Source organism: Euprymna scolopes, chromosome 1 (genome assembly GCF_053919585.1).
Source record: "Euprymna scolopes isolate OS-2025 chromosome 1, ASM5391958v1, whole genome shotgun sequence".
Lineage (NCBI taxonomy): Eukaryota > Metazoa > Mollusca > Cephalopoda > Sepiida > Sepiolidae > Euprymna > Euprymna scolopes.
Genome location: NC_136482.1, coordinates 153,866,726 through 153,879,121, shown reverse-complemented (window position 1 = coordinate 153,879,121; position 12,396 = coordinate 153,866,726). Strand labels below are relative to the sequence as shown.

Below are 12,396 nucleotides of genomic sequence, written 5' to 3'. Positions count from 1 at the left end.
AGGGTAAAAGGAAAAAGTTATGGTCATTCGTGACATAAAAAAATATAATAAACAAATATCATAATTGTAGATCATTTTTTTTTAATTTGGAAATTGGGATGTAATCAAGCATTATGTATTGTATATGTGTGTGCATGTGTATATAATATTTAACTATATTATGTATGCGATTCCTGCATACCACATTCCTATTCGGTACACATGCGTGTCATCCTTATGTTCTTTTATGTGTCTGTGTCATAGGATGATATATTTTCCTCTTACAGTATAAAGAAATTATCATTTATTACACAAAAGATAATATTAATTATAAAATATTATAAAAGTAATTATTAATATTATTAATAATTATAACACAATAAAAATACTTAAAATTCTATATAATAATAATAAAATAATAAATTACTTAATTAAAAGGAAATAACAATAAAAGATTATATAAAATAATAATAATAAGTATTACGTAAGAATTTGAATGTAAAACACTTTTTTTGGCGTCTCTGAATATATTCAAAAGATGGAACAAAAAAGTATTCCTTTCTGTTCTTTCTCGAACTGTCTCTAGCAACAGCTATAAATAGCGAACGATCGCAATTTATAACTAGTTGTAACACAGTTTGGGACGCGATGATAAGAGAGCAACTATATAGCTCCGACCGAAGAAAAACACAAGAAAATTCGAGCCGTAAAATAACAGATTAACTGGAACAAGATACAGAGAAAATATCTATTTCATCAATAACTGGTAAATATAGATTTTTCTGAATTATGTTTGACTAAAAAGAATTTATGTCTAAAAGATAAAAACAAACAGTACAAAAAAAGTTTACTTCTATCAAAAGGGAAATAACGAAAAAAACACAGAGTTATTTCCCTTGCACCATCGAAAAAAAAGCTTATTAGAAATTCGTTATTCTTTTCTATTCTTGATTTTGTCTTTCTTTTTCTTTCTTTGTAATAAAATTGTTTTTATTTTCAAATTATCTTTTTTTTTTAATCTTTTTATTTTGCAATAATATGTTTGCGGCGTTCCGTTAACCACTAGACTAGGAATAAAACCGTAACATAGTGTGAGATTCAAATTCTTAAGTAATACTTTTTATAATTATTTTATATAGTCTTTTATTGTTATTTCCTTTTAATTAATGTATTATTTTTATCATTATTATTATTATATAATATTTTAAGTATGTTTATTTTGTTGTAATAATAATAATATTAATAATAATATTTATATTATTTTATTTTTATATGTTATTATTTGGATAATTAATATTATCTTTTGTGTAATTAATGATAATTTCTTCATATCAAAAGAGAAAAATATATCATCCCATGACAGTCAGTTTTATTTAAGAGCTCCGAGATAACAATTACTTCCGCATAAATCTTACTTTCACAAATATTTTTCATGACATTTTAGCCATAGTTAAATTACATGAAATAAAACACAGGGGGGTAGGATAAGAAATTGAGACCAGTGGCATGATAACAGTGGATTTTATACACATGTAGACAATAACTCTCTCTCTCTCCCTCTCTCTCTCTCTCTCTCTCTCTCTCTCTTCCTTTCTCTCTCCCCCTCTCTCTCTCCTTTTTATCTTTCTAATTTAGATATACTTCTCTTCTCCATTTCCTCTTCCGCTTCTTTTTCTCTTTCTAATTCAGATATATTTCCCCTTTCCTTTCCTTTTATTAATACCTACGAATGAAATACTTCATACACAATAAATACTGGAAGACAAGGCCGTAAGACAGGGCTCGAAACCCGGTCGACCAACCGATGTTGCTCCTCGGCTAGACGAACAATTCACACTTTTGCATGTTCTTGTTTTGCTATTCTATTCTCGTGTTCTGTTTTTCTTGTATCCCTTTAAACAGGGTTATAACTCTGGTGAGTGAGGATTCGAAGAATTCACGAAAGATGCCCGATTTTAAATAACCCAGTGTTTGTATAACACTGACGAACGAAGGATTTGGGATTCACGAAAAATCAACTGCGTCGTTGACATCTATGCTGATGACACGACCATCTACTGCAACACATCAAAGGCTGTAAATGACAAAGCTCTCTCTGATTCTCTCTCCTCTGGTCTCGAACGAGTGGTTCAGTGGGGGAAGACGTGGCTGGTTACCTTTAATGCATCTATAAACCAAACTCCTATGTTTACATCATCAACGCTCTGATCCCCATCTGGCATCAATTGAAATGGATGGCTCTCGTTTAGGAGAAGCCCTATGTTTTGACAAGCTTCTGGGCTTGACCTTCACTCCTGATCTGAAATGGAACACGTACATTCCTGATGAACCGCCCCCTTAAGTAGACACTTTAAATATCCACACTAACGTACTGTACTTACAATAACCCTTATCCCTGAGTGGCTTCCGGGCCTTGATAAGTGGTGACTACTTTGTAAAAAAAAAAAAAGCAAACAACGAAACATCTTCCCATTGAAAAAAAAATGTTTGCAAGCATAACATTGACAAAAAGAAACAGTATTTTACTTGGACACTGAGTAATAATTAATTCTGAGCGTCAAAATTAATTCAGTGGCGCAAAAATCTAAGAAACATTTGCTTATAAAAAAGATGAGAAAGAATATTGTTATTATTATTTTATTTTTTTTATGTTTATCCAGTTATACAGTTAACCGTCAGCAAGTTGGCACTATATTTTTTTATTCTACTTTATTATTTATTATCTTTTGGATTTTTTTTTGTATGTTTTATTTTATATTAAATACTATTAACCTTCTTTTTAGTCCACTTCACTCCTTTTTGTTGCTTTGCTTCTATTCTCAATTTTTAATCGTAATCCTAATTATAAATATTATCTATACCTCCCCCACCCATTTTTCCTCTTCCTTTTTCTTCTTCTTACTCCTCCCTCTCCATCTCTGTCCAGCACTTCAACTCTTCTTTTGAATATATCCATACTCATCTTTTGAATATATCCATACTTAATTTTAAAACAATTTTTTCCTTCGAATTTGTTTTTTTAGCTTGAATTGTCTGAGGAGATGGACAGGATTTTTATTGTCTTGTCTATCGAAACAATTTGTAATGATTTTAGTAAAAATCCCCGAGGTTGAAAAATAAAAACATATGTAGCTTTATGCACGTATTGAGCACATTTTTTCGTTTTTCTCATCAAATATACCTCCTAATGTATATATATATATATATATATATATATATATATATATATATATATATATATATATATGTGTGTGTGTGTGTGTGTGTGTGTGTGTGTGTGTGTGTGTGTGTGTGTGTGTGTGTGAAACGATAAAATTGTCGCCATATAAAAGACATGATTCCATTTCCGCTTAATGAAAACCGGTTATCTTTTTTGTTGTTGCAGATCATATTGTTATATATATTTATTGTTATTATTGTTCTTGTTCTTGTTATTGTTATTGTTGTTATTAAATCTTATTAAAAGTGAGTCTTAGAGTCTTAGAGAGTCTTATTAAGAGTCTGTTGTTGTGTCTTAGAGAGAGAGAGAGAGAGATGTTGTAAGAGAGATTGTTCGTGTTATAAAGATATTCATATATATAAAAAAAAGTTCATACTTAGAAGTGTAGAAGCTCTTAGATTGTTGAGACATTGTGTATGTAAAGACATTTTAAACCACATGATATAGAAGACATATAATGACAATTTCCACTTTACCTTTTTGGTAGAATTACAACACAAAGACGACGTTTATAAAAACACATGATGGGTTTATTTCCATGGACCGGCCGGTGGCTTTGCTTTCAGGAATTCAAAGTTTCACATTCTATGTTTCAAAGGTAACCGTCTCGCTTCTAGACGTTTGACTCCCAACTCCAGACTATCGTCTGTCGTCCTCAGACTCCCTCTGACTCTCTCTCAGGCTCTCTCTCAGTTTCTCTAAAGTTTCTATCTATATCCAGAACTTCCCATTTTCCATGACGTCATACACATGTTAAAACATGTGTCTTCTTTTACGTGTTCTGGAAATGCGTGGCCAAAACTTTTTCCTTTGTTTACAAAAGGAATTTTAACCTATATTCCCAGTAACCTATATTTCCAATATGTTAAAAACATGTTTATTAAATTATCTTATAGTTGCATTCTTCAATTGAATTTCATAACAGAATTGACAATGCACATTCTTTTTTTAAAACTATTTTATCTCTAAGCTAAACAATGGTTTGTTTTTTACATTCCATTTGCTAATTCTCTCTCGTAATCTATTTCTAAACCTAAATTACGAGGTTTGAATTTCGTCTATTCTATTTCATTTTCATTTTAACTAAATCTCTCTATTTTTATACTTACATGAAAAGGGGACAGTCCTTATCATGTAACAATATACTAGTTGGCCAGTTGTGCATAGGAGCCTTCTATCATGTCTGAGAGTGACACAATGTTCAACGAGCGAAATCGGAGATGCGTCGCTGTACAACTCAAGTTCTCTACCGATCCAAGTTATGACAACACAACAATTGCCAGCACCCTCAAAATGCACATCCGGACGCTTCAACGCTTGAAGACACATCTCAACGAAGTTTCCGGCTACGGTTATGGTCTTTAGTGTGGTTTCAAGTGATGGCCTCACATCTTCGAAGTCGGCTTGAAAGTCAACACCAAAGTGTACCTGGATTTGTTGAAGGGTGTGATGATCCCCTGGTGCAATCAGGTGGACGCTGGCAGACCCTAGGTGTAGCAGCAAGACTCGGCGCCGGCCCACAAGTCAAAAGAGGCTCAGGCTTGGCTTCAGAAAGAGTGTTACGACTTTAAACCCTTAGCTCACTGCCCCCCTCCTTCCTCGACCTGAAATCGTTGGACTGCTTCGTTTGGTCATACGTCGAGATCATCACCAACATGACCTACCAAAAAACCAAAGCCAGCCTAATCGCCGCCATTCACAGAGTATTTGCCGAGCTCACACGAGCGCTTGTTGAAAAAGTGTGCTCCCAGTTCCGGACGCGCATAGAGACGGTGATTGATGTTGAAGGCGGTTACATTGAATAGATGTCAGCTCTACAACATAATCAAGTTATCTGAATTGATTATTTTCAATAAAAGTTTTGAAATAAAGCTGTTGTCTTGTTTTCCTTAGGGCTACAAATTTATCGTTCAAGCCTGTACATAACCAGAACGAAAGCAACCTTGGGTTAACATTAAAATATTCAACTTCAGAAAATAAAAGCCTTTCTAATCTCATAACTCTGTATAAACACTATTTTCACACAATAATAATAGGTCTTTTATGCATTATAGAATTCCCGTGTCCGATCTTTTACTTAATGTCTCCTTAATATAAACCTGGTCTTGATGAAAAAAATTGCAAAAAAGAAATTATGTTTTCTCTTTTTCTTTTCGTTTCAGAGGAGCACGACTGTAAACGTAAGTAGAAACTTCCGTTTTTTCGATAGTGTGTGATAAATAAAATTTCATAGTGATACTTTTATTTATTATTGGCTCACAAGGAGCTTTCCCGCAGGTGTTCAGAGATCTTTCCCTGGGAACAGCCTGTGGTGTTTACTGGAAGCTGAGTGACAACAAGTCTCCCCAGGTTTCCAGTACTCTCCTCCTCTTCGATAACGTTTGCAAATAAATTTGCATCATCGCAACAGCTGCCTTACATTGATTTCTCGTTGGCAGTAGCTATAGTACTCTCCACCTCTTTCGATAACATTTGCAAATAAATTTGCAAATAAATTTGCATTATCGCAACAGCTGCTTGCCATTGATTTCCCGTTGGCAGCGGCTATTAATCTTTGCTGGGATTTGAGTGGCAATAAGCCTCCCCAAGGTCCAAGTTCTCTTCGCACTTATTCGGCTGAGGTTTGGTCAGTTCATCAGTCTTTACATTATTATTATTAGTAGTAGTAGTAGTAGTAGTAGTAGTAGTAGTAGTATTTCCTACTACTGCTGCTGCTGCTACTACTACTACTACTACTACTAATAATAATAATAATAATAATATATTCAGAGATGGTCGCCATTGCATCCACTCTCGTAAGTGAAAAACAGCACATTTGATGCATTTTGTCTACTTTTAACGAATACAAAAGGGAAACTGACTTAATAGATATTATTAATATATCGCACTATTATATATAGAGAGTAGCCACTTAAAAGTAGCTAAGAAAATGTAGTAGATAGGAGGAGGATTGTTTTATTGTTTAAATTACCTGTAGTGTTATAAAAGATGCTGGAAGTGCTCTCCGTTGATATCTATGAATTTTGGGGCACGTTTAACAACACGTTGGCAGATACTGCCCATAGATCTTCTCTGGTGATTCTCCTGATTGCGTTGGTAATGTTCTCCTTTATTTGGTCTAGATTGTGAGGATTATTTGAATAAACCTTTTTGTTTTAAATTCCCGCAAAGATAAAAATCACATGATGACAAGTCCGGGGAACGTGGTGGCCATAACCCGTTGCTTATTGTTCTCTCTTCCGTAAACATGTCATGAACTTGTGTCAGTGATCCGTAAGACGTGTGGCATGTAGCACTATATTGTTGGAAAAAGAATTACATTTTGCCTTGTGGTGTCAGTTGGTCGGTAAAAGAAAGATTAGAGAGATCGGGCTACTTTTAAGTGGGACGCTTAATCTGAAAAAAAATTGATTAAAGAAAGATTATAGATGTTGGGTTACTTTTAAGTGGGCCACCCTATATATATATATATATATATATATATATATATATATATATATATATATATATATATATATATATAGTATACAACCAAGTACTAATTAAATGCCTTTATATCTATTTTCAGGTGCAGAAAGTTTCGTGTGTTTGTCTATGATAAGAATTGGAATTCACTATATTTTCAACAAAAAATCCAAGAATTCAAGTTATATATATATATATATATATATATATATATATATATATATATATATGTGTGTGTGTGTGTGTGTGTGTGTGTGTGTGTGTGTGTGTGTGTGTGTGGCTGAGATTGAACTCATTACACGAGTTTGTAGTGTAATTCAAATATTGTCAGTAGTTGAATACTTGATGCTTCGCCAGGGCTATCAAGGGTATTTTTTATCGTTACGCCATCACTAGATGGGGTGCTTATTTAAATATTCAAAATCACATAGTATTCGCTGCTCAAATAAGATCTCCTCACTATGGCTAACCCACATTAGTTTTTATGAGGAACGGTGCACCTTCTCCAAGTGACGTTACCTCAAGTAACAACTCGAAGCTGGATACTCCACCAGACTAGATAAATTCCTGTCTTGGAATCCAGTAAGACCAAGAGACCAAAACGAAAGATATACTACAACGTATAAAAATGGTTAATTGGGGAAAGAAAACTATGTTCTCAATTTCTTTACTAACTAAGTGTTTGATAGATAATGAAGATTGATGGAACATTCGAATATCTATGTATCTCATATAGAGTTCAAGTGTCAGCCACAGGTAGTGGGCCCCTTGATTTCTGAGAACTTCGACTGAAGTAAAATAAAACAAAAAAGAAAAATATCAATCCACAATATTGTTGATAAAATATCATTTGTGTTCAATTAATTGTATAAAATGAGTCATTTTTTTTCAACACTCAAATATTCAACAGTAATCAAGCCGTAAACTTTCATATTATAAATTAGTGTTTTCTTCTTCAAGGTGGTGGGGGGCTCACAGTTTCTTTCTGTTTGTAGTATACAACCAAGTACTAATTAAATGCCTTTATATCTATTTTCAGGTGCAGATAGTTTCATGTGTTTGTCTATAATAAGAATTGGAATTCACTATATTTTCAACAAAAAATCCAAGAATTCAAGTTTTACTAGACTCACCCATAAAAAAATAAACTAAGACGCAGAGAAATTCAAAAATAAAAGTTGTACTTTCAGAAAGTAAAATAATGGCGCAGTGATAAATTTTTAGACTAGATCTACCGCATGCATATCATTTTGTAGCAAAATTCTTCTTTTTAATAATATCTAAGTTTTTTATATGAAACATGCCGAAATTAATATAAATTATATTGTTTCCAGTTTTGCTTTCTTTCCTTAATGGAAGCTATTGTATTCACTGTATTATTCTTTAAGAATTACAAAAATTAAATAGTATAAATTCAACAGCAACAGCGGCAGCAAAAATCACTCCAAAATATTTATAGTAATGAAGTTACCACTTAATGGAAACACAGAAAACCGTTGTTATGAAACGGATCTATAATTTATCATAGCAAACCTCAAGAATATCTCCCAGAAGTTTGTAGCAGACTAAATTGCAACAAACATAAGCAGTAGCGAATTTTCGAGGCTGGAGATTATGCACACACTTCCTTCTTGGCTTGTCCATTATGAAGCCAGCTTTTAATCACATGATCGAGTTTATAAAAAGTTAAACTGGCAACACACTTTCTCTCTTTCTCAACGTCACTCTTGGAACTCAACAGAACTCATCCGATCTTCGGGTTCGGGGTTTCACTTAAGACTTTAATACAAAGAAGCCAACATGGCTACCTCCACACACGGACTTACAGGCCGTTCACACGCAAACCCTCTTTCTCGCCCTACAGTACTGTCACTAATCTTTTTCGATGTACGTTTCCACTACTAGTTTAGGCACAACCATACATGAACTCTGTCTCTTTCAACAAGTCTGTCTAATATTTAATCTACTTCTCCACACAGGAATACTTTCAACGACTAACCCGTTTCCTGGTCCCTACTAACAAAGATAACAAATAAAGCCACTTATTAAATGTTAGAATGAAATTTCATGTCTTTATATTTATTTATTTATACACTATGTTTACCAGTTTCAAATATTCTGTTATGTTACATATAGGGGGTTTCATTTTAAGAGTCTTAGGAAGAGTTATTAAGAGTCTTTGTCTTGAGAGAGATGCTTTTTCTTAGTGAGAGAGAGAGGCTTAGAGAGAGTCTTATTACAAGTGATGCTTGTCTTATTACAGTGAGGGATGTTGAAGACTCCGAGAGAGATAGAGAAGTTCATTTTATTGTAAGAGAGACTTAGAGAGATATGTTGGAAGAGACTTAGATAGATAAATGTTCTTTCTTAGATCTTGCTGATGGAAGAAGGAGAAGAAAGCTCTTAGAGTGAAGGGATATAGTGTTCAGACAGTTCGGACATTGTGATGTTGAGACGTGTATGTAAATACATATAACACAAATATATAATACAATTGGACTTTACCTTTGTATAAGAAACATAAGACACAAGACGAGCTTTACAAAAACACTTGTTGGTTTATTCTTCACAAGAATTCAAAGTCTCACATTTTTCCTTGAAGTGACGACTCGCTTCCAGACGTCTGACTGTCTTTGAGTCTCTTCACTGACTGATCTAACTCTAAAGTTTTTCTCTATTCTAGAACTTTCTATTTTTCGTGACGTCATACACATGTTAAAACATGTGCATTCTTTCACGTTTCCTGGACATACGTGTCCAAACTTTTCCTATTTCTACAAAAGGAATTTTAACCTATATTCAATATGTTAAAACATTATCTTATAAGCTGCATTCTTTCAATTTAAAATTTCATAATAAACTTGACAGCTCACATTCTTTTCTTGAAATATTTATCTATTTCTAAACAAATGTTTTGTTTTACATTTTTAAATTCTCACACGTAATCTATTTCTAAACTAGATTACGAGGTTCGAATTCCGCCTATGCTATTTCATTTTCATTTTAAACTAAATTCTAAAGGGGACAGCCCTTATCATGTAACAGTTATACTGAGAAAAAAAACAGCCAAATTTGTTTGTATATTTCTAAACTCGTAAACATTAATCAGAATGGCTATCTCCGCAAGCGATACACACACGAACCCTCTTTCTCATCCTACAGTACAGTTTTTGATCTTTCATGTTTCCACGAGTACTTTAGACACAAACATACATGAACTCTGTTTCTTTCAACAAGCCTGTCTTATCTTTAATCTGCGTGTTCACACAGGAACACGACTAAACATTTTACTTATTGTTACTAACGAAGATGACAAATAAAGCTGTTTTTAAATGTTAGAACGAGATGTTTCTTCTTTTACATTTTATTTTACAAGTTACTTTATATGTTACTAGCCTGGGTGCCCGGCGTTGCACGAGTGTTTGGAGGTGTGTGTTGAGCAAAAAAAAAATGATAGTAGGCAGAAAGGCTCGAACACGTGCCGCAAAGGAAGGCGGAAAAGAAAGTGAAAGAAAATCTAACGTTTTAGCCGACCAGGAGTCAAAACCATTGAAATTAACTGAGGTCAATACAAGTGTGACGAAGACTTGCTAAAATGTCGGCGAAAAAAATCGACCCTTCCTTGTACAAATCAGCCGAGTTTAGAGTGAACGGATTAATGTTTTTAGCCAATTTTTCGATATTTGTCGTCCGAGACATCGAGCTTCAAAATGATACTAGTCTTGCCAGGATCAATCGCCTCTGTCAAAAGTTTTTGCGAGAAAGACAAACCTACATACATGCATATATTTAAACAGACAGGTAAGATTTATATTATAGACTAGCCTAGGTACCCGGCGTTGCACGGGTGTTTATAGGTGTACGTTGAGCAAAACAAAAGTGGTAGTAGGAAGGCATACTCGAACTCGTACCCTGAAGGAGGAAAAGAATGTAAAAAAAGTGACGTCTTTGCTGTTGTGCCCATTGCCAAACCAGAAGTGACGTAGGTTTAAACTAAGGCTAGTCAATCAAAAGAGGATATGACTTTCGAAAATATCGGCGAAAAAAAACGACCCCTTCCTGTAGAAAAGTGCCGTTGAGAATGAAGGAATTAATGTTTTTAACTAATTTTTTCGATATTTGTCGTCCGACGGGTCGAGCTTCAAAAGAATACCGATCTCGTGAAAATCTGTCGCCTATATCGAAAATTTTAGGCAGACGTACAAACATAGATACCTTCATACATTTAAACAGACAGGTGAGATTTATATTAAAGATGTATAGGAAACAGCATTTCATCTTATTCTGTTGCGCTTGAGATTTGAAATAGAATTTTCATCGTTGTACGCGTCTACAAGATGATTTCATCTTAAGAGTAGCCAGCCTTGCTCTTTCTGTGCAGATACTTTGATTGTTGATGTTAACTTAAGCCATCAACACCTGTTGAGTTGCGCCATCTACGGCCACGTATACACACTACATGTACAATACATGTTTATTTTATAAACATGAACAGCAAAAAACCGTTAGATTGTTGCTTTCACTCTGAATATTAAAACATATGACCTTTATTCAGAAATATTAATATTTTTCTCAATTTTGTTTTCAGATTGGACCTATGATGGTGAGTAAATATTATCACACTTCGTACATTTACACTTACAGGAAGTAGAAAATTTCTAACTGAAAATAATCCTCTAAAACCTGATTATATATATATATATATATATATATATATATATATATATATATATATAGGGTGTCCATAAAGTCCGTGTGCGCCTTAAAATATTTATAATTTTATTTGATTGTAATAGAAATAACATGTAAAAAGGATTTGATTTTGGAACAATTCATTTTAAAATTGCACACAGACTTTATGGACACTCTTATATATATATATATATATATATATATATATATATATATATATATATATATATATATATATTATCCCCCCTCACTAAAATAATAACTTTGATATATTGCTAGGGCTGATTATTTCATTACAAACACATCAATCAATTCCGGGTATTCTCATAGTATATATGTTCCACTTATCTTATCCAAGCCCGAGTGACGCCGCGTATTCTGCTAGTATATTTTTTCCATCTATCTCAGTCGATCCCCGGCGATGCTGGGTATCCTGCTATTATATATTTTCTACCTATCTCATTCAATCCTGGGGACGCTGGGTATTCTGCTAGTATATATTTGCACTTATCTCATCCAATCCCGGGACTGACTCCATGTCCACCACCCTACTGTTAAAAATATACATGAAATAAAGTAATGTTTAAATCATAAACTGTTTCAGCATCTTTCCGAAATTAATACATAAAAAAACATTAACACACTAACACATTAACACACATTAGGCAACCATTACTTTAACATGAATTTCTGAGTGTAGTATCAGTCTCAGCATTCCAGTGACTTTAATACCCTCCTCCTTAAGAAGAGTGTTTGCAATTACTGCCATGAGGACATTAAGGATGATAATATTAACTCAGGATTACTTGATATATTTACGTGATTTTTGGAATGTTACAAAAAAGCCCTAGCGTGCACTCCTCCATTTACCTGATTTTTTGAATCAGCAGTACATCTATGCGATTTTTGGAATATGACATCTTATGTAAATGTAATACATCATAAATATATTATATGCGTCTATTTAACAGAATGACGTCATCACCGCAAGTAAACACGTCAGACTATCATCCCCCTCTACTCGAAAAGAAGGAGGAGAT

General features: G+C 33.6%; 1 protein-coding gene across 1 annotated transcript in view; it reads left to right on the top strand.

The window, feature by feature from the left end:
- LOC145276774 (carbonic anhydrase 6-like) overlaps window positions 1-12,396 on the top strand; it is a gene marked incomplete in the record, with an annotated part of 205,100 nt that overhangs the window by 145,536 nt on the left and 47,168 nt on the right. The window contains 2 exon segments of the mRNA XM_080128035.1: window positions 5,362-5,379; window positions 11,253-11,267. Of these exon segments, the coding sequence (XP_079984161.1) occupies window positions 5,362-5,379; window positions 11,253-11,267 (33 nt within the window).